Source organism: Erithacus rubecula (genome assembly GCF_903797595.1).
Source record: "Erithacus rubecula genome assembly, chromosome: 16".
In the NCBI taxonomy this organism is placed as follows: Eukaryota; Metazoa; Chordata; class Aves; order Passeriformes; family Muscicapidae; genus Erithacus; species Erithacus rubecula.
The window spans coordinates 13,582,704-13,606,681 of NC_136668.1; the positions used below are offsets into that span (position 1 = coordinate 13,582,704).

At 40.9% G+C, this 23,978-nt stretch overlaps 1 protein-coding gene across 1 annotated transcript in view; it reads right to left on the reverse strand.

Moving 5' to 3' along the window:
- Window positions 1-20,218, reverse strand: part of CLINT1 (clathrin interactor 1) — a 46,102-nt gene extending 25,884 nt beyond the window's left edge. Inside the window, exon 1 of the mRNA XM_079319588.1 lies at window positions 20,047-20,218. Within this exon, the coding sequence (XP_079175714.1) occupies window positions 20,047-20,087 (41 nt within the window). The 5' untranslated portion in view covers window positions 20,088-20,218. The remainder of the gene's footprint in view (window positions 1-20,046) is intronic.
- Between the last annotated feature and the right edge of the window lie 3,760 nt (window positions 20,219-23,978).

Sequence of the window (23,978 nt, forward strand, 5' to 3'; positions counted from 1 at the left end):
TAGTTTTGTTGTGCCTGAACTAATTATCCACATCAATCATTGCTGGTTCCACACTGAAAAAAAAAAAAAAAAAATCCACCCTAAGTCTCTCTACACCATCCAACTTGAATCAGAGACTCTTTGGAAATATGGATGTGGAGACACAAGGCTCTGCATACAGTCAGCAGCACAAATGGAAGAGTATTTTCTCAGCTAATGTCTACTCTAAAATTAACCCTCAAACAACATTTCATAGCAATGATTTAAATACACTGCCAGCAAGCCTGCTAAAGGAAAATATGCAACTATTTTTGTTTATGTGATTTAACACTGGTAAGAACCCTGGATGCAGCAAAAAGCTAGAAGGAATAAATACTTCAGTGCTCATGGTCATCCCTGAAGAACATCACACAGATTTCCACTTCATGCTCCTTCATGCAGCATCTCCTCTATCTTCCACATTTTTTTCCATGGTCAGTAGTGTTCTGCTCCCTCACCACCCTGACAATACATTCAAGTGCATGAAATCACAACTCATAAAGGAAGCTTGCAGCTCAGGGCCAGATTTTGGGAACAATGTTCTTTGGAAGAACTATTCATAAGAAAATCATTAATCAGGAAAGGAATAGTGTTATACATCAAATTTTCAGATCTTCAAACATCACAGTTTTGTTTAATGTGATACATTAAACAAAATTCAAACTCAGCATTTTGTATGAATGCTCAAAGACCAGCAGTGTCTTAAACATGCAGAAACCTTTCAATAGCTAACCTGCACTCAAAAAAAATAGGCACCATGAGAAAAGGAGGTATTTATACACTAAAGGTAATGAAATAATACTACATATCTATCCATCCATTCAGAGTGGAACTTACTTGAAAACACGGTAAGGAATCAGAAAGCTAACAGATCTTTGCCAATGTTTCTGCAGAAATGTAAAAGGCTCGAAGATGCCCTGGGGCCAGAGCCAGAGCACTCCATTAACGCAGGGTCAGGATCAGAGCCGCTATTGATGTGGGTGGCGTCACCGAGGACACGAGCACGACTCTGGCCATCAGACCCACAGAAGATTTGTGAAATGCCAGGTCTAATCTTAGGACAGCTAAAATAACCAGAAGCCACAGAGAGGGGACATTACAACAGTTTCTTGCTAGTGATGATAAAGGTATTGGATTGGACAGGGTGAGCCTAATTAGAAACACTTCTCAAGCCTCTGGGAAGCTGCCCACTGTGCTGGGGGACTGGGCTGCAGGAACAAGAAACCTGGCTACACAGTTCATTTTTTTCAATGTGTATTTCAAACCAATTACAATATCATGTATACATGGGACTCCTATGTGCATAATATTATGCCTTTAACTATTACTCCAAGGACACCACTGGATTAGGCACCTTCTGTTTTCCTTTTTTTTAATTTTACAACTGGGAACACTAAAATACTAAAAGCTGAGATGAGAAACTTTGTGCGTTTTACCACCATTAACAGTTTCCAATGAGACACCACTCTGCAAATATCTGCTTAAGGACTAAGCTCAGAAGAGTAAAAACTTGAAGCTTTACTCATGTGTATGAACCACATGTATGAACATTAATGTCATTCAAACAGCAACACTAAATTTTTTTTTTTTTTAAAGAAATTGTCTATTACAGAAGGCAGGGTCTGGATAAACAGAGGACAAGAGTCACTGTACAGTACTATGAAGTGCGGTGCCAAAGTCTTACAAGAAGCAAATATTTTAACCTTTTGTTATTTGATGTGCCAAAACAGACACAACATGATTTTATCTTTTGAATAATTTGTTTAACATTATCCTTTCAACAGGCAGTCTCACATACTAATAGTTTAACCTCATTCTTTTTGTCATTTGGCTAGCAGTTTCCTTATTTTTAGAAAGTCTTCTCTGCGCTTCCTGTGACTTTCACATAGAATAAAGGGAAAGCACACTTTAAATTTGGTTATGACAGAACAAATGCTACTGACCCTGAATCAAATCTCATCACCTCAACTGGAGACAAAGCAAAGGAGACCATTACAGCAGCAGTCCTTACATTCCACATGGACAAACCCCAGTATGGAAACAATTCCACAGCTCTATGCTGGTACTTCTTGGATCTAAAACAATGGACTGCATTATCCAACCAGAAAGATTCATGAAATAGCCAAGAAAACATTAAGCTACAGCACAAGGATGTTTGCTTGAACTGAACAGAGAACACACACAGGGCTCATGTATTCACCTTTCCTATCCCCACGTACAGATCCCACCATTTCTGTGGAAAGACACCCAGGTGACAACTGCAGTGCTTCCTCCAGGGGATGGTGCATTGCCAGCACAGCAGCAGCTCCAGGGATGGCTCTGAACAAAGGCAGCAGTAACTCACAGCTGGAGGCTCAGCCAGCTCCTTGCCCCTGCAGCTCCAGCACTGCCTTTGGCCTCCAGCAGCTGATCTTCCCAACAGCTCCCTCTCGGCTGAGGAGCTGCAGTCACCCGCAAAGACAAGGCAGGGACCACGAGTGACTGCCCACAGGATCCACAGTGCATGTTTTAGGAGTATAACCAAACACAACAGCAGCAATTTGTGCTCAGATTTCCCAAAAAACAGAAGAGGGGCTGACAAGGCAAAATGACACTAATATAATGTAGAGTTGCTTCTAAACATTTGAGACTGTAGCTGTATTTGTTTTTCAAAAGAGTGAAGGACTGAATGCACTATACAATGAGCCAAGTGAACATTCAACATCTGGGAAAGAGACAAGGCAGGCCCTGGCAATATTTTCACAATACAGTTATCTAGAAGACCCCCACCCACAGACACACATTTAAGATGAAGTCCTCAGAGAGGAGTGAACACCAGCTCATCCTCACCATTCAACTCGTATGAGTCATGCATCTGAATTATTTTTAGTATCTAGATTAAAAGACTCCTGTAAAGGAGGGGTGGAAATAGAGGGAAAGCTTTCTGAGAATGCAAAGAATTTGCTTTAATGTTAAATGATCTATTTATAAATTGCATGCAGAAGTTAGTTTCAACTACAGAGAACACATAGTAAATAAAAAAGCTACACAACTTGCCTGAGTACAGGATACATCTCCCCCATTCCCAGGTGTAGGAATCTTGGCATCTATTAAACTGTTAATTAGTTTCCAGAAACACTTTTGCCAATTAAAAAAATCATTTAATACTTATTCATCTGGGCATGAAATACTTTCAACAGAGCATTTGAATTGGTGAGCTAAAAAAGATCCCAATCTGTGCAGCTCTGCCTCCCAAACCACCAGAGGCCAGGACATGGAGCAAGCAGCACCCCATAACCAGGGGCAGCATCTATCAACTCCACTGGTTTCTGTGAGCATCCCTTCCTTCAGGCTCTGAGGGATTTCAGATGATCACTGGTCCAAACTTGTGTTCCAATAAACTGAAAGGATACAATACAAAGTCAAACAGAAAAATGCATTTCAGGACCAGATTTAAAAATGCATTTTGGGGTAAGATTTCATCCACCTGTTATCCCAAACAATACAACAGATATTCAGGAATCTAAGTACCTAATGCTATTAACAATTATTCAGAGAAGACATTAATCACCTTCCAAATAAAGATGCTCTTTCCTTCAGTGAACTCATGTATTTAATCTCAGCCAACCTCTCTCCCCTTGCTGGGTGAAGACAAACTAACTAAAAAACATGTAACAAACTTAATGCATTTTCATTTTGCTCCTGTCAGTAATGTCACTTTTGTTATAAAACATGCAGCTTAGATTTAGAGCCTTACAGATAAAACATATGGATAGCAAACAGAAAGCCAGCAGTCCACATTCAACGAGGAAACAGATGGGGACCCATCTGCCAAAATGCCTGGTGAAATACCTCAGGTTACAGAGAAGTAACAGCACAACACTAGTGATACTTGACCGTTTGAAGTTCTTTATTTTTCAGCTGCTCCTCAGAACCATTACAAATATAACACCAGTCAGTTTAGCCCATGAATGCCAGGTATTATTCCAGACCTTCTATGCAAGGAGCAGTCATACTACTCCTGACCAATGATACAATCTTTGTTATGTACAGTAGGATTTGAAATACATTTTCAGCTTTTCAAGTTCAGTTTCATAATTTATGTGGCAGATGTGCAAGGCAAACTGCACAGAAAGAGATAAGCCAAGAAAAACATCCTGATGGCCACAAATGAATTACAACTTGTGGGAGGAAGGAACTATAAAGCTATTTCCTGTGCCTTACAACTTCTAATCACAAAAGACTACCAAGTAAACAAAATAGCCCCAAATCCACCACACACACTGTCAAAAAGAACAGTGACTTTGAAAATTAAATTGCAGTCTGTTAGAGAAGTCAGACTTTTCACTTACAGAAACAAACATTGCACCTTACTGAAGTCTTCCCTTTCAAAGTTTCCCCCTCTCAGAAGTTCCCAATTGCAGAATGCTATATCCTAAATGGTTTTGTAATTTTGCTTGCTACAGCTGAATTATTTTTTGCAGATGTTGGGAACATGAAGCATGGGAACATGGCAGTTTTAAAGTGTATTTGTGCAAGGAACAAACACTTCCTCCCCCACTTGATTTAAGACTGATTTCACCTCTCCTACTGCAGATTCCCTGCAGTATGTCAGTGTTAACACTTTCATACTCTTATATAAAAGTCCCTTGTGGTTCACCAACAGATACATGGCTGCTTTATGTATCTTAAAAAATGGTAGTAAATAACTTCTCAAACTCATCAAGAATTTTGCCATGTTGATAATACTGACTATACAAAGTGTACCTTCATTTAAAGTTCAGACCTATTTCCTTATTTCCCCATTTTTAATGAGGAATTTTCATTTCAAACACCCACCCTCACATTCTTCAGTTATCATCCCCTAAACTTTACCCATTATAGACTACCTTCCCTTTAAGTATATATTTCTGAAGTTCTATTTTTAAAGGCTTAATAGTGTTTTCACTTTATACTTAATTCAAAAAGCATTCTTTGAAAGGTAACTTATGAAAATAAATGCTATGCTCCATCATGTAGAATGAATAAAAATATTTCCTTTTAACTTACATAGTAAGAATGCTATAATAATATTTCCACTGGTTTTCAGTATTAGCTTTTAGGTCACATTTTTAGTTGAAATTAAAGGCAATTATACCTAAAGCATTCTTGTGACAAATCTGATTAAACTTAAGAATGAAAGCCAATTTCACAAACAAGTGGAAAAAAGCTGCCATTGAGGCCACACTTGACACTTTGGTGGGACACTAAACAGAAACTCTGGTTTTGATTCAGGCATAAAAACTTTGCTGCTACTGCCCTGTGCAGGTTTTCAGTCTCCTTCCCTCTTGTGAGCTTCCATCTGGCACAGCAGATTAGAGTCACTGCTTTGCAGCTCCTATTCCTGTGGATTTAATCTCTTTCAAAGTTCAACACACTGTGGTCACACAACCACAGCTGTATAGTCCAAAAAGAACTGGACATATGAAATTTGTGTAACCTTTTGTAACTGCAGAACTAAAGAGATTTCCAGATGCATGCTGTAACCACATGACTCATTTTACTACTGCTCAAACCTCACACTTTTGTTGACACTCTGCTCCTTACACTTCAGTTTTTTCCTCTGTAACAAGCAAGCTGCAAAAATTTAAACTTTATTTTAGACTTGATTACATCTTGTTACAGAATTCAGATTGCACTTCAACCTTCAAGAGTCAGCAAATTTTCCACCATGTGATTTATCTTTAATTTTTCCCTATTTGTGATCCAGTCAGATAACATGACTCCTACTGGAAACAAAGATTTAATCAAGTAGGACAAAGTGAAATCTAAAAGGTGAAGATAAAAAGCTGGTTTCAGATGTTCATAAGGTGTGGCCTAAGTCCTCCTTCACATTAGTATCAAGTGCTACTTCCTTCCTTGCATGCACAGAATCGAGAGACCACATTCCAGCCCACAGCTCAAGTGTTTCAAGAAATCTTCAACAGATAAACACGACTCACAAGCACATCCAGTCACTGAATTTTCAGGATTAGGGCACAATATTTTAATGCTGAGAGAAAAATATTTACATGAAGGATAAGGTCCTATCCTCCTTTCAAAACAACAAACAAAAGGGATAGAAGTTTTCAGAGGACAAGGAAGTTGTAGCTACACTCAGCATGAGGCACCAGTGAGCTTTGAAGCTGTGCAACTTCAACTCACACATGTATCTCAGACTTCCTATTTCTGACCACAAAGAATTTTGAGAGTGACCTTGAATGGAGGCTAGGGAGGAAAAACCAAAACACTAACCTTACAGTAAAAATAATATTAACAGCATTGTTACTGTTTTACAACAGGTATGACACTCCATACTCGTAGTGACCTCTGTGTATAGGAAGTACCTCAAATTTTCAGAATTTCAGAAGATGTGGCATTAGTGCTTTAAGATGATTCCCCCAAAGTTACCACTGCTTTGATAACCCTGACACACCCTCTAAAGCTCCTGCTTTAGAGCAAATTCTCTACTCTTTGTAATCACTGAGTGAATATATTCACTAAAAAACTTCATACCAGAGTTTTCTGATGCCATGAGGAGCTTGTAACAGCTCTAAGCTCACAGCAAAGCACCAGCTGGCCAAGGAAATCTCCCGATGCCACACATGCTTGAAGTGTATTAGCTGAATAGTTACAGGTGAGAGATTTGACTTGGAAAAAGTAAAAAAAGCAGGAATTGCACGGGAATCTGTGCACCTGTGAACAGCACAGACCCATTCAGTGCAACTAATCAGAATGAATTCTAAATAATCCAAACTTTCCCTACTTAAAGAACTGTTTCAATTATTTGTCAGTTGACAGTGTCTTTGGTGAGGACAGAAGAATGAACATGCAGTTATATGGAGTTTAATATTGCCAAAACCCACACACCCCAACATTAATGGGCCATGCTTAATGATCCTTGTAGTTTCAGCTATCCTTTCATTGCAAGCTGAATAACATTAAAACATTGCCCTAATTCCAGATTTATTACAAATTAAGCATTACTCCAAACACATGCTTGCTGCACACCAGGGAGGGCTGATTAAAGTTTAAACAATGCAGGCACTGAAGCTTTTAACACACAAACTGCTCATTCTCTGCTGCCATATCACCACTTTGGCACTGTGACATCCCAAGCAACCCTGTACTTTGCAATACCAATTGCAATCATTTAAACCTGAGTAGAGGCAGCTCCTCTAACCAACAGTAAGTACCTGTTACAAGCTCTTCTCTGATCAGATTCAGGGGCAGAGTAGAGTAACATGAACAGATCAGTCTGAGGTCCCATTCCAGAAGTGCTACCCTTGCTGCCTCCAGAGCTCCAATTCCTGAATTCCCTGGTCCTTCAGGCTCCAGGCAGCCAGGGTCAGACAACAGCATGCCAACTGCACATAAATCACACACACTGAACATGCCCAACCTTCACCAACACAATGCTCTCTATCCCTAACACCCAGACTCCCTCTGAAGGGCTTGCAGCTTCCCCCTGCCTTCAACCACACAGCCATGACTCTGTACAGCTTCACATTCCACCTGTGTGATAGCAGAGTATTACCAGCACATTCCCTAGGAAAGCCTGGGACATGTTATCTCATCAACACATATCCAAGTAGCAGGTGAAGCAATTAAACCAGAGAACTTCCAACTGCACTTTTAATATGGCCTTGTGCCCTGGAAAATGTCCTAAGGCTGAGGTAGAAGCTGAACTGCATATCTGAGTAGGAGAAAGGAACAGGAAACAACAGTTTACACAAAATAATCAAATTACAGGTTCATAAGCAGTTGTTTCCTTCATTTATGCAAATGTCCTGCAGTAGAATTGCTAAGCAGGAGATATTCAGGAGGAGTGATATGCACTTGAGATCACTACCTTTATCCTGGCTGTTATAAAGTGAAGTGCATTATCATTTACTAAGCTTATTTCTAAGCTTACAGGAATTAATTCTACAGTTGCTGCTGTTTGCAAAAACCCCAAAATGCACCACCTCAGCATCAGATTTCAGACCTTTTGTTTCTAGAAAATAATCAAAGCAAAACCAGAAAATCAATACAGATGCCACTACAGAGAAGATGATCAGCTTCTTTTCTCAAAGTCAGTCTGCCTGTTTGCTGTTTGAAGCTGAAGGCAAAAATTATTCCATTATTCCATGAAGAGCTGCAGTAGCTGCTACATTCAATAGCTCTAATGCACCTGCAGAATTTCCTTTCATATCCAATACTGAAATCCAATCCAGAGGAACACTACATGTCAGACAATGTAAGGAAGATGCTGTTTCTATCTAAGATTACATGGAATATGTTTGGATGCAAGAAATTTTTTTCTTGACTCCACTGCATGCAGAGGAGAACACAAAATCAAGGTGCTTCAAGCTTCTTTTTCAGTGCCTCCAAAACTATCCTCTCCCTCTTCCCAAGAAAGAAGCTTTTGAAACACTAAACCTTTCTTTGCAACCCACTTAGTCAACAAGAAAGAACAAGAAATTAAAAATCTTATAATGAAATTGCAATTAAGACTTTGCAGTCTCATAGCAAGTACTTTGTACACCTTTAGCATAAGCAGGGCTGTGCACAGGGAAACCTTCTCAGCATCAAAATGTGACAATGACAAAAGATGCTCATTACTGTGGAAAGAGTAAAGGCAAATGTGCAGTGCTAATTCTGCAGAATAAGCTGAGAACATCCAAGATTTTACAGGTAGAGACAAAATACAGTCCTCTTCCTCAACTTGCTCTGCCCTCAGGCCTTTAGTCCTGAACTGCCAGTTCCTAGGAATAGCACAATTATTTAGTTTTCCAACAGTGAATTAAAAACAAAACAAAAAGCCTAACAGTTTCCTACTTCAGATCCTTCATCCATTAATAAACCTGAATTACCACATTTCTTCTCTGCTACAAGTTTATCCAAGAGTAAAAAGTAGTTACCATAATCCTAAATAGACTAAACATGTTTAATACTAATTGTCTTTAGTCATTTTATTTGCCATGAAGGCAGGTGACAACCTAGCAGTCCTGCTGCTGTATTAAGGAACTGGACAAAGAAATTTTGGCTAATACTTAATGACAAAGTGTCCTCCCAGAGCTATTCACAGCTGAGTATCCAAAAATGGGCACAAGCAGTAAGAATACATCATTTGGAATAAGGATTGCAACAGAAATATCACATTAATGGTATTCCATTAAAATGTTCAGGTTGGTATCTCACATTAACTAAAAAGTGTACCTTGGCAAACAAAAACCCCACAAGTTCACAAAAGGGAATTTTGACAGAAAGCAAGTGTTGTTTTGTGAAACGAGTTTGGTCAATTACAGAGAAATTAACTTTCACATTTCCAAGCCATGTTTATTTGTGGAGGATAATGATGTTTCCTCTCCTTTCATAGGTATCCCTTTGTCAGGCTGGTTCCTCCAGGAGATCAAGTAACTCATGTCCTAAAAAGGTAACAGGAGCTGTTCCATTTGCCTCAGAGACCCAGTTTCTGGTTCCTGTCCACACAGAGATGGTAATGTCAAATGACACCGTGTATTTGCAACAAACAAATTTCACACTGGCTCAACACAGGCACTTTTTATTTATTTACTCACTAATGGTAAGATTACTGGATTTTTCTGAGCTAATGTCTGCAGCTACAGGAGTTACAGTTACTGTGTAATTAACAAAAAAACAAAATTGGCAGTCTAAAGGTTGACATTAACACTACATTTTCAAGCTGTCTCAAGAAACAATAATCTGGTTGCAAAGAGAGCTAGAACACTGTGATAGAAGTTAACTCATATAGAATAAATACCTCTGAACAGAGGGTTTCCCCCACACACTTCACATGATCATACAGAGAAACAGTTTAAATAATTAAGTAATTGTCAAAACAAGGAATAATTAAAAGTGACAGCAATCTTTAAGATATCAGCTCTATTTGTAGATGCAAGTTACCAAGACTAATTTATTTTTCAGAAGATGCATTCACCTACTGCAACTCCAATAAAATTATCTAAGGTTATCAAAAGCCTTTTTCTTCTCTTCACATCCCAAATGATTTTAGAGAACCTTTCAACTGAGTAATCTTGTAGAATGCAAAACACACACCTCCAAAAAATCACACAGGGAGGTATCTGTTTACGAAGTATAAAGTAATGTCTTGAGAGGAAACAGTGAGCACAGTCTGTAACCTACATTAGGATGATTCTAAACAGCTTGACAGGATGGGGAGAGTAACCACCAAGAAACACATTTATTGCTCTGACTCAGAATGGAGTAGAGAAAAAAACCTCTCCCTAACTAACTCCCAATAGGTCCCATTATTATTACAACAGATTTGAAATAAGCTGAATATACACTAATATTTCTAATTGAATCCCAAATGAACCAGCTAATATCTATTAAGCATGCAGCCAACATTAACTGGTCAGGACAGGACACACCCTTTGGATGAGGGGAAGAAAAAGTACAACTTTGAGGTGGCTTCCTTATAACCCATTAATAGACACTGACAACATTGGTGTCATGGTAATTTCATTCTTAGTGACAAACCAAACACCTCTAGAAAGATTTAATCTATATAAAGTAACACAGAATACACACTTCACTACTCTGACATAACCCAAATCTATACCACCAGTATTTCTATCACAATAAACTGTAGAAATTGAATTGAAAACTTCTCATGTGAAGATCTGTTGGGTCCTGAGATCAGTTTGAGCCTGAATCACCCAAGGTAGCACCACACAAGACACAAAACTGTATTTGAATTTAAATCCTTTCTCAGAAGTTTAAGACTCTAGAGTGGGACCAAAATATTGATGCTTATCCTCCCCATCACAACAGTGACACAAACAGAAAGGTTGGCTTGAGACCTCCAATTTTTGATATATGAGATAGAGCAACCTTAAATTTAAACCTGCAGTTAACAAACCACTATCAGTACAGTTTAAAATAGCAAAAAAAAATGTAAAATGTCCTATCATGGAAAAAGGCTCCCACAGTCAATCTTCCTATCCTTTCCCCTTCACCACAAGTGTTTGTGGTGCCATGAGCAGCTGTTTGCAAAAAGTGGCCAAATCAGTTATGAACCCTAAAACCATGGGAGCTTTTTTAGCTTTTCTCAACAAGAAAACAAGCAAATACTGAACCACACACCAGCAGCACAAGGAAGGGAAAGACAGGGAATGGCCAGATCTCAACCTGCTTGTGAAATCACATCTAAGGGTGTTTTGCACTCAACTTGTACTTTGCCCCCAGCCACTTATTCTTGCCCAAATACCATTCCTTCCTTTATGCCAGCACAAATATTTGTGTGACCATGGAGTTAACTATACCGGGGAACCAATCCAGTGGAGAAGTAAATTGGCAAAAACAACTGGTTAGTCAGATTCTCTCATGGAGCAGCAAGTCTGTAAGTGCCAACAAAAGGAGAGAAGTGTGCAGGCTGTGGCAGACGGGAGGCTGAGAAACCTCTTTCACCATCAGCCCACGCTTCCACTGACTGTGAAACTACAAACTCTGATTTCATGGCTTGGGTTAGGTTTTCTGATCAGTGAAAGTGCTGACTGTATTTGAGATTTCAGGACAACTACCAGGGGAGATGTGTCCAATGTCCTCCACTCACATGAGAACTTTAAGGGTCCCTCTCCCCTCCTTTCCCATTTCAACAGTGCTACTCTAACTCAAACACAGGTAACCTACAAAGTCCTTTAGGGAGAGAAGGAGCTTCCAGTTGGGTCTGTTCCTCTTTCCAGTTCCTCACACAGAAACCCAAACACCATCATTACACAGCACACAATGCAAGAATGAATACTCTTCCTAACTGGTACTGAAAAAATACTCAAGAGTACTCAGAGCACCACAGCCTATACAGCTTTCTGGAAAGAAGCAAGGTACCAACTCATAACAATTTCACATGACCTTACCTTAGCATATCTTAAAAAAAAAAAAAATATACCCCAGTTAGAATCAGATCAGAAGGACCATTTTTTTCTGGGGAGTTAAGCTCTTCTATGCAAGTGCTCTTTAGAAGAGGCCACCAAGCATTGCTCAAGTTTAAGCTGTGTAACAGCTCTTCATTCCAAATGGAACAGGTAAATAAATAAAGCTCCTGCTCCAAACTGAAACACAACAGCAGCTGTAAACCCTTGTGTCTAACTGGACCCATATTTGACCTGTGTCAATAAGATCCAGATCACCACAAGGAGCTGGAAAAAGGACCTGCAAATACTTTACTCACTTGGTATGTTTGCTACTAATTTGGCTTTTCATTCTCTTGCCCTACATTACTTTTGCCTTATAAATACAAAAAACTGAAATAAGCATTTAAACAAAGTCTGTAAAATAGCCAACTTTTACCAAAATGTAATGCTATTGTACATCTTTGTGTCAGAAAAAAAACTATTAAAGGGAACAGCTCTTGCAAAGGAGTTTCAACTTCCTGCACCTCTTCTTTCAATACCTTCTCAATTTAAGTTCAGAGCACACAGTGGTAATTTGGAAGCTCAAATTCCTCATCAAGCACATTGTATTATGACTTTGGAACAGCTGTACCCAAACTTCAGAATAAATCAATGAAAGATATTCCAGAAGTTCCAGAATGAAGCACACACCTTTCAATCATTACATTTTCCTGTTCTTAACCTACCACTCTGTGAAGCAATGCTTCACTCATTCTCCAATGGCTCATCTTAGTTTTTATTAAAAAATATCATTTTCATTTAAATACAAAAATTATTTTAACACTTGAAATGAATGGAGACAAATATAAAAGAATCAGATCAGCATTTTAAGATTGCATTTTAGGACAACTGCAACACTTACAGTTGGACACTGAAATTGCAAAGCCTGAGGAGAGAAAGCAGTAGTGTACCCAATGCTTTGGAAGTAATTATACCTTGTATATGAAAAAACCATGCAAATCAGCTAGTATTCTGTAATACACTAACTGGCAACACAACCAAAAGGAATTAGCATAGAACTGAGTTAAGCACCTCGATCCTTTTGACCACAGTTGCACTGTCATGTAGGTAAGGCTCTTATCCTTGACCAGTTTCATGCACTCCCCAGGCAGGAGCCCAGTTCTGCTTGGCAAGGACACACAAAGCTCTGCTTTAGAAGCACTTCAAGAACACAGAAATTGTCACACATACACCACTCAGATTCCCTGAAAATACATAAAGCCAACCTGAGCTAGCCTTACACAACATAATACAGACTATTGTCAGCTACCACAGCGTGTGAAATGGCAATAACACATTTGAAAGAGCACTAACAAAAGCAGCACTTGGAGTGTGCTGATGAAACTGTGTGCTTGGCCACAACTACCTTATGCCAATAATAATAAATCCATCAGCTTGTCATATTGCCTGCTTGATGGATTTCTCCACCAGCTGAATATTCCAACAAGAGAAAACCATGTCTATGTATGTGAGATAACAGAGCATAATACTTTCACAGATGCTTATCTCCCATACTCAATTACATGGCCCAAAGACTAGAACCCTTTTTCTTCCTTATTAATACCAGCAACTTTCTGGAAGTTTTTTAAGGGAAGGAGGACAGTCCTAAGAAGTAAATTGGTGTTACAAGTGCTTGGCAGACACAGCCATGACTGGCTGCAGAGCCAAATGCTATGTTCAAGTCCAGTCCTCCTTTGTATTGCCAAGACTTTCTTCTCTCTCTCAGCTCTCTGGTAACCAGGCAGAGCACAAACCCTTCCAGGGCTGAAGATCATCATCATCATCATCTTGCTTGTAATAATATAAAATGCTGTTCTTAAAGTAGTTACCAGCAGGACACCTCTTTAGCACCAACAGGAGAATAACTCATGCAGTGAGGGTTAACTAACTATCCCTTATATAAAACTGTGGAAGTGTTCACTGCCCTGAAGATCTTGGTTATGCAAACCAAAATAAACCTTAAACACAGAGAAAACCAAATGATCTTGGGACTGAAGCAAAAGATTTTACAAGAGATTCAGATAGCAATGGACAAATGTTAGACAGTTATTTACCCTTCTGCTGGATATATTATATGATGGATCATTTACAATAATACCTACTATTACTGAACAAGCAAAACAGCATTTCATTAAAGAGCTCAATAGTCTGGGTGGACAAATCCATGAACCACAAGAAAATCACCTGTAAATAAGAACAATTACAGGCACATTAAAAAGAGAAAGCAGTTAGGCTGCAGAATTGAAAACTCCCAGCTAAGGACACATGGGATCCTGGCTATTCTGGGCAAACATGAACATTCTACAGGCAGAGAGCAACCAAAAGTCAACAGTAAGGTCTGTAATTGTAGGGAAAATGACTGGGGTGCATTTATCACATTAGTATCCTGCAGACATAGCATGACAGCAACATCAGACTGGAACTCAACAAATGCAGAATTTTAACTGCTGGCAGCACAATGTGACTCGGTTTACTTAACAGAATTCTCTTACTATCTCCCCTCATCTGTGACCTGGGAGTGAAGTGCAAGGTCTCATTACATGCTTTAGGATACAGCAGCAAGAAATTGCAGTGACAATAGAAGGAGTAATTAATTCCATTTTACCAATAATTTACCCTCTTCTTTACAGATTGTACAATTAGAAGCACTAAAGAAAACATGCTGTTTATCAACCAGAACTTCTCCCCTGCCTAGTTCTATTGGAGCTCATGACAACAGCTCCTTTAATCCTTTCTCTTTGCACAGATTTAGCATTAGAATAAATAATAGAGGACCCAAGTGCCTACCTCTAAAATAAATTTCAAAGTGTTATACTGCTTCTCTATTACAATCAATTCTAAACAAGACTATTTGCTCTCCATTTAAAAAGAAATTAAATTATTACATACTGAGGCAATTCATCAAGTTTGTGAAGTGTATGGAAACAGCTCTGCAACACTTCACCTCCCACTCTACAACAAACACATTCCTGCTGGGCCACCAGAAAGGTGTGGCTAAGAGCAGTACTAGCAAAGCAGGGCTCAGGTGGACAAAACTGAACTGGAAGGAGCATGGAACAAAACAGGAGTATGGCAACTGTCATATTCCTATTATTGGCAAAAACTTTGCAGGCACCTTTAATTTTTAAGTAAAAATGACAACTACCTCACTTACCTGAAGTAATGCAAATGAACATCTGGATAATACTGTCCTAACTACATTCAGACCTGTCACCTTCATCCCTTTTTTCACAAGATTGTTTCTTATCCTTTGATGTGTGGAAAGGTGCTTAAAAGGAGCTCTCTCACATTAAGGTCATGCACACAGAGGATCACAAAAGCTAAGAATGGCAATAGAATTTTAAAGAAAGTGCCTGTAAAATCTCACCACAGTGTTACATAGGCAGCAACCTGATCTCAATGGGTCCAAAGGTCTTCCAGCCTGCCTGCTGCAGGTCCTGCATGTCTGTGACAGAAAGCAGGCAGTAAAAACATTAACATGACATATTCCATTAAGAGAGAAGTTATTGCAGTGAGGAGTCCAGCTGGCCTTGCTACCTGTACACACACAAACACTGTGTTCTGCTTTGAGCTGAACCCCCTCATGAAGATTAACAGCATGCAGGAACCCTTCAGTAAAATAGGAATCAGCAGTTTCTGCTTCAAGAAGAGGAAATTCAGCAGAACTAAAGAGATGATGGTCTGACTTTTGAACCTGGTCACTAGGCCAAGCTGATATCTTCAAGCTTCTGACAAGTTGGAACCTGTTTTAACAGAGTTTCTTAATATTCCCTGGTTTTCTTTTCAAAAAAGTCATGGGCTTTTCTTTGTAGAACTCTTGTAGAAATCTCACAAGGAACACAAAGCACAACATGTACTTGTCCAGTAAGACTTAAAAATGAAGTCACCAAATTGCATAACAGTCTGTATTTCCACAGCTGGGACTCCTGAACTCACTCTCAGTGACTGCAGCACCTTTTGCCAGTTGTTATCAAAGTGAGGAGAATTTGGTTAAGGCCCTTGGTGATGTGATTATCAAAGTACTGATACACCTATACCAATAAAAATATGACTTTTCTTGTGTAAGATGCTTCTACACAGTCCCAGGCAGCCTGCAGATCCTTAGTCTCCTGCAGCTCACAAGCAGTAAATGCAACACTTGGCCTCAGGTTTCACCACAACTGCAGGATTGTTTCAGAGCAGGCATGGGGTAACCTGAACCCTCTGCCACAAGATCTGGGACTGCTCTGACCAGAGCATCCAGAGCCAGAGCTGCAGGTGCCACGCTGCAGCAGAGCACTGGGAGGGAGGGAGGGAGACCAGACTCCTTCCCACCTGCCAAATGTTCCTGCAGCTCACACTCCCACCAGCAGCTCCAGTGTGTGACATGTGCCTCTGGGCTCTGGAACTGGCCACCTCCTGCCTGGAATGCTGAGGCAACACAGCTCCACTGCAGCCCTCCCCTAAGCCTATGACAAAAGAGAATGGAACAAGAAATCCCTGACATTGCCTCAGGAGTGACTCAGAACTGCCACCTGACTCACCAACTTTGCACCAAGCACCACCCTGGCCCTGAGCCATCAGAAACCTCTGCCATTTAAACAGAGTTCACTGTCCTGGAGCCAAGGAGCTGAGCACAGAGAGATGTATTTATGTTCCAACTGTTTAGTTTACTTTCCAGTTCAGTTTTGAATTACTGGGGAAAAAGAACCCATACAAGTGAACACAAAAGTGAAAAGCTACCTTCTTAAATTAATTTATTCACATAATAATATGAAATAGAATTTACTCCAGAAGAAACAACAGTATGTAGACCTGCACCTTCTAAACTATAAACTAGCCAGAAATTGAACAGAAATTCCATATAATTTCACACACTTGAAGAACTCTTGAACACACTGCAATACCCATTAAGAAATTGGAGGGTGGAAAATTTTTGACAATTATTTTGAAATTGCAAGAGTAAACCTTATGGCAACCAGATTTTACTGGATACAGACAGGTTTAATTAATTATTTGATTTAGACTGCAACCTTACTCACAATGCCCAGCCAGAAACAATGTATTACTGTTCAGTCAAACCTAATATAGGTACTTAATATTTAAGGGAGGGAGCTGCATTGGCATTGAAAAGCAGTGAAGTTAAGAAAGGGCAGAACAAGACATGTGAAAAAAGGATTCCACCACATCCTAGAACAGTAAATCTAATACTCTACCAGAGTATTCCTCCTAAACTTTAAATCCAATAGGACTACCACTCAGTATCTAAAATAACTGTCTCATGCACAGCAGGATGCAGATCCATACTTTGGAGTTACTAGAAAATGCTACACTATAAAATAAGAGGTGATTGTGGTGTGAAGAGAATTATAAAGCAGAATTTACCTCATTAATCTCACTGCCCAATTCCAACCACACCAAAGAAATATACAGACCAAATACTTCAAAAAACACTAAATACAAATTTGAATTTCTCACATGTATTTTGCAGTTGTTAACTTATTTTTTGTTTCTAAGACTTTGATGCATGTTAACAGGTTACCATTTTTACCTGGGATTTTGCACTTAAAGTAACCCATAGCTATTTATCATTGCTTACAAAATCTTCACACACCAAAGTATTATTGTGTAAGAAAACTCCCCCAAGTTGAAATAGCTGACCTAACCAAGCTTTCAGCCACTGAAGCAAAAATAAGGATAAAAAAAATAAACCTCAGATGAGTAAACTGAAACTCTAAGATAAGTATCAGCTGAATATGGAACCAAGATGCAGAACTCAAAACCACTATCAAAGCTATCAAGGTTTGAACTAGAAAAATTCCAAGATATTTCCACATTTTCAAAATCCTCATATAATCATATCCCCTTTTTCAAGGAAAGAAGGGCAGTTTCTTGCTAAAGTTCACTATGCTGCTGCCACAACATCAGCTGTTATTTATGAGGCAGATTATATCACTTAGCTTCCTCTGCAGAGGATTTGGTAAGTCATGGCCTTAAGACAGAAGACATTATGACAAATCTGCACCACACACAATGGGACTATTGATCCTGATGTCTGTAAATACTATTTATTCTGCAGGCTTCACTTTTGTCCTGACCCTCCTCTCCCTTTTTTTTAAGAAATCATCTGCTTTATTTGGATAATGTTATTCCCAGAAAAATGAAGTTTATTAAAAAAACCAATTTTTTTATTATTGGAAACGTTTGCTTTTCACACCTGTTCTGGAAACAGAATGTCTTTTACAATTCAGATTTTGATGTACTGTTGGAGTTAATAACTTATATCCTTGGAAGTAAACATTTTAAAAACAGTGACAGTATTATAATACTACAGTGGTCATTAATGCTACAGACAAAAAAAGTACACAAGTAAAACTTAGGAAAAACTTTATTTCCCTGAAAGGTCCTGGAACTCAAGTCAGGGCTGTACTCCTAAAATACCTCATCTGTCATTATTAAAATTACCCAGGGTTGACTTTGTATATAAGAAACTGCAAAAAGTAAATAACTTCCTCAGGAGACTTAATCACAGTGGCTTTTAAATATCATCCAAATCTTGGCCTAGAAAAGTCTCAGTCTAGTACACAGCACCATGAGCTGTGTATCATGTTGATTATCATGAATAAGCTGACACCTCAGTTTGCCATCTTTAACCCTACACATCACACAGGCCCCTTTATAAACTGTTTGGAGAAACAAAAAATAAGTTTAAAACAGAACCTCAGTTTTGAAAGACTTTTGACTTGTAAGGGCAGGTACAACTGTTTGTCATTACTATCATATGGTATATATCAATCTATAGACCTTCAGTCAGTTATTCCTCTTAGCATTCCACAATTCATAGAACACAGAATGGTTTGGACTGGAAAGCAATTTTAGGAAGCATCTAGACCAACCCCCTGCCATGAGCAGGGGCATCTTCAACTCAGAGAATTACTGGGGCTGGAAGGGAGATCTGGAGATCATCCTGCCCAACCCCCTGCTAAGACAGGGACACCTGGAGCAGGTGGCACAGTAACACATCCAGCCAGGTTTTAAATACCTCCAGAGAAGGAGACTCCACAACCTCTCTGGACAGGCTGTTCTAGCACTCTGCCACCCTGAAAGTAAAGAAATTTTTCCTCATATTCAGACAGAGCTTTTGAGTCTCAGTTTGTGTTCACTGCCCCTTGTCCCATCACTGGGCACCACTGAAAAGAGTGATGGATAAGTGCTCCAAGCTTTCCCCTATACACTTATTATTTGAGGAAGCAAAGCAACCTTTACTAAGTTCTCCATTGCATCAAATTTTTCTCATGCCAAAAATGAAGGGAGTGGCTGACAGACAATAATAACATCATGCTCTCCATCTGCAACACAACGACCACCATAACGGAGTCCATAGCCAAGTACTTAGTGGGAGGAGGCTCTGTTCAAGGAAACAAACTTGTAAATATCTGAGCTATTTAAGTCTGTCAGGGGTGCGAACAGGCATCTCATTTCTCTACCAGCTTCACCTCTGAATGGCAGGGGCTTCTGTGCCAATGGCAATTGCAGGCAAACCTGTCCTTAGGAAGGAGGGAAACACTTCAGAGAAAGCATGTCGTGACTTGGGAAGCTCTCTGAAATCGTGCAGGTGATTCTTTATCCCCCTCCTGTTTCAGGGACTTGTCTGTTCCCCCTCAGGGCCACGCTGGGAGCCAATCCAGCAGAGACGGATTCCAAGGGCTCGTACCCAAAGCGGGCACACACAGCGGACACCGGGCACAGGAGGGACGCCCAGAGCTCAAGCGCGGATCGCCAAGAGCTGGAAGGGCCCAGATACGCCCGAGATGGGCGGGAAAGCAGCCAGCCATAATGGAAAGGCCACAGACAACCTGAAAATCAACTCCTGCCTGCCTGCAGCCCCGGAGGGCCACAGAGCCACGCCGGGAGGGCGCTCGGGGCCACCCCGGGCAGCCACCGGGGGACAGGGACGGAAGTAGGGAGAGACAACGGGGCCGGGGTCAGCCGGGCACAGAGGGGGTGTGAGGCCGCCACCTCAGCAGGGGAGGGGCCGCGGCCATGTTGGGGGGGGCAAGGGGAGCGCGGGCCCGGCTGAGGGGCCACGGCCGAGCCGCCCCCGGCCCCCCAACGCGCGCCCCGCCCTACTCACGCCTTGTCCACCAGCTCCCGCACTTTCCACATGTTCAACATTGGCGCCGACCGCCCGGAGACCCGCCCGGCCCCGCTCCCTCCGCCGCCGGCCCCAGGAGGCCCCGCTCGCCGCGCTCCGGCCGCCGCCGCCTCCGCCGAGCCAGGGACGCGGCGCCGCTCCCGGAAATGAAGGGTCGGGCTGCCGCGGGGGCTGCTGGGAGATGGAGTCCGGGGGAGGAGGGCCGAGCGCGGAGCCTGCGGAGCGCCGCGGGGGCTGCCGGGAGTGGTAGTTCGCGGCTGTGCGCGCGGGGCCTGCCGGGAGCGGGCCTGAGGGACGGGACGGGACGGGACGGGACGGGACGGGACGGGGTTGTTCAGTGTGGGATGAGGCTCCTGCCGCCGTGTCCTGAGGGCTCCACGGGCGCTCTCACACGGCGGGGGCACCGAGGGGTTGTGCCCGTTCGGAAGGCACAGACAGCCCGGCTCAAACCCGCCCTCAAACCTCCCTCGCACCTCCCTCACACCCCTGCATCCTGCATCCGCTGCCAGGCGAGGCACAGGTTGGAAAAAGGCTGTGGAAGAGTTGGTTAAAGTCAAAACACTGGCGTAGAACCCATGTCGGACCAGAATGTGGTTTTATACTCGGTTTAAGAGCAGCATCCTGTCCTTATGGCTATCCATCTGCTGAGCATGGTCTGTAGCGAATTGCCACTGGAATTTGCAGATCCCCAGGAGGCAGATTTGGGGAAGAAATGGCTGGAAAAGCAATGGCAGCATGTGAGCTGCCCCACAGCCCAGCGGGGCACTGCACAGGCAGCAGCCTTGGCTGCACTTCTGGAGAAACACCAAGTTTATTGACAAAACCCAGGGAACATTCACCCACATAAAAGCTGCCTCAGGAGAATATTTTAAATATTTTATCACATTTGCCCACAGGCAAAACCGTCTTCAGATGCTGTCCTTGCACAGGTATTGAGCAAGAATCACAGTTACAATGAAAATAGTGAAGTCATCAAAATGAATGTACAATCAGGATTGTCAGACAGTTTCATTACATACTTTTATTTTCATGCAAATTGTATTTAATGTGAGTTTTAAATAACCCAGTTTCATTCTTGATGTATGTTTTTTGTTTGTGTCATAAATATATATGTTTTGCCCAAACACAATATCCATCTGCAAACTTTTATCCAGATACAAGTGCAAAATATTTTCATTTTAGTTATCCTCTAACAGCCAGCAAAACAAGGCACAAGGAAGGCCAGTTGCAATAGCACTTGCTGTTCTAATAAGCCACTTCTTTTAAAAGTTAGTTGTTCTCTGAACTTGTCTGGAAAGCTAAACAGCTGAACTCCTGCCCATTTTCTGACATCCCACTGTATCTTTTCACAGACACTTCCATGGCCTCTGTCTCCTGAACATGTCCATGAAATCTCTTTGAATATAAGAACTTCCTGAGCAGATCATCAAATCCAGCATCCTCTTCCTAATGACAATATTAGAGGTTCATTAATACAAAGGATGGGGATGGATCATCCTCAGGTACATCTTTTGTATTTTCAGTTATCTGTGGATTAGGGACTCAGCTCTGGAGAATTCATGGTAAATCTTTTCCTTTAGGAGTGCTGGATGCACTTCTGTATTTTGAATTTAACTGGCTGCTTTTTGAGCCTTTGTAGATGAGCCTACACTACACCTCCTGGCAGTGAATTCAGTGTTCTGTCACATGACAAAATTGTTCCTTTTGTGTGTTTTCAATTGTCTGCTTCATAGCTTTACCAGTTCAAGTAGTGTGAGAATTCATACATAACAATTCCCTAGCACTCCTCTCCTCCTCAGTTGCAAATTTAGAAATCTGTAGATTTCTTACTACACTGTTTATTACTGCCTAACACTTGCAATGTACTTGATTTCTGCAGAAGGCTATGACCAACCAAGAGATGGTTTATGTTTTTTTTTTTTTTCTCAGTTCCCCTCATAAGAGTTCTTAACAGTGTTTTCATTTTTGAATGCTGCAGAACCCTGAGATGATATTTTAATCTGCAGCACAATACCAATGGTGAGTGTTGTTGGTGTGTAACTGAGCTCAGCCCCAGTTTTGCTGTCCCCATAAATGTGAGGCACGTGGCCATTGGGGACTGGGAGGGGGGAGATGCTTAATTTCATACTGTAACACCTGGCAAAGCAAGCTGGGTGAGGACTCTTGCTGTTAATATCAGTCTTTTGGTTTTTTTCTGTGAGTACACTGACATTTGTCTTTGGGAGCAGGTGATGTTTATAACCTCTGTTTAATGAAGAAATAACAGAAGGTATAATAATTGGAGCTTGCAGAAACACACCTTTTCTGATTGGCTGGGAATGTTATTTTTAAGTGTGGCTTCAGTCCATATTGGATCAAGATCAGATTTCTAAATACAGTTTTGATGAACTGCAAATTCCCCAGATTCTGCTGTGGTGCAATGAAATTGATGTTCTTGTTAGATCTGGTTTCCTTGAGCAGCTGCAGAGTGCTGGGGCAGAGCTGCCAATTCATGGGGGCTGCCAGATTCCAGGGTGCAGATTCAGCCACACCTCAAAGTGCACATATCCCCAAAATCAAATGCACCCATTCCTCACTGTTTTTCCTGTCAGGGATAACACTTGAATTGAAACAGTTAAGGGTCAATAAGACATTGGGATTTGGCTGATTTGTTTGTTTTGCAGAAATTGTTATTTCCACATGAAAAAAAAACCTATTTACAACCCACTATAATTCCATACTTCAGGGAAAAAAAGAGAATGGGAAAGGGTATTTTAGGTGCAGGCATAGGACAATAACAATATATGCAGAAGAAAGAAAGGCTGAAGCAGGGATCTAAAAGATGAAGGTGAGTATATTCTAAGCATTGCTAGCTATGTCTGGATGCAGTAATGGGGCAAGGAGAGATGACTGGCATTTATTGTCAATTTTAAGGTATGGTAAAAAGCAAGTCTTTATGTGACATTGAATGCAACATGAGTGACAGTAATTTTGCCATCCCCATTCTGTCAGCTGCTGATAAAGTGCATGAGCATATGTATAATTTCTGAATGATGTGAAGACACTTTCTGGTTCATAAGTAATTCCTTTAAAAAAAAAAAAAAAAAGATCTGATCGGTGAAGGGAGAGGGTAATGCAGTTTCAAAGCAATGCAATATTCAGTATAACAGGTAGTACTTGTAACATATATCATGTAGAGGAACTGTACTTTATTATAATTTGAGCCATCAATTACAGGAGAAGCAGTTAGAGAAATTGAACTAATTTGAGCACTGCTATAGAGTTTGCACCTGGCTATTCCAGAAGTTAATATGGGCCATTTGGTGCACGAAAAGTCTTGCACATACCAAATGCCTGGAGAGCAATATTGTTGTTAATATCAACCATATTAATGTCCAAGTCAGTGATTAATTTACAATTAAAATGCAAGGGGGGGAAAAGAGGAATGTCAAGGAAAATCAGATTGTGGCAGCATAGGGAGGCTATGGCACAGACTGAGAAAAACTTTTTCTTTTAAAGCAGTATTTGTTTCCATGATTTCATAAAGCTCCACTTTTTACCCACTTACACAGCTGAAATCTGAATTTCATAAAGTTTGTTTGTTCTAAGAATTAGTCAGTAGGGCAGAAGCAACACTGGAATAATGTTTCTTGTTTGTAGGCTGGTTACCATCCAGGCTTTTCTGAAAAACTGCAGCTTCTTTGAGTCCAAATGTGTCTTTCTGTAACCAATCCCAGCAGCACAGCATCATAATCCAACCAGAGGGTCCCTAGGTGGGCTGTTTCAGAACCTGTTTCCCTGCTCTGCCACAGAATGGTTTTGCCTCTGTTAAAATCCTCCAGTCCCTTCCGTGGGCATAGAACTGCCTGTGAAGCTTCCACTACCTGAGCCCACATCACACTCATTTCAGGAGAGAATCTTGAGGGGCAGAC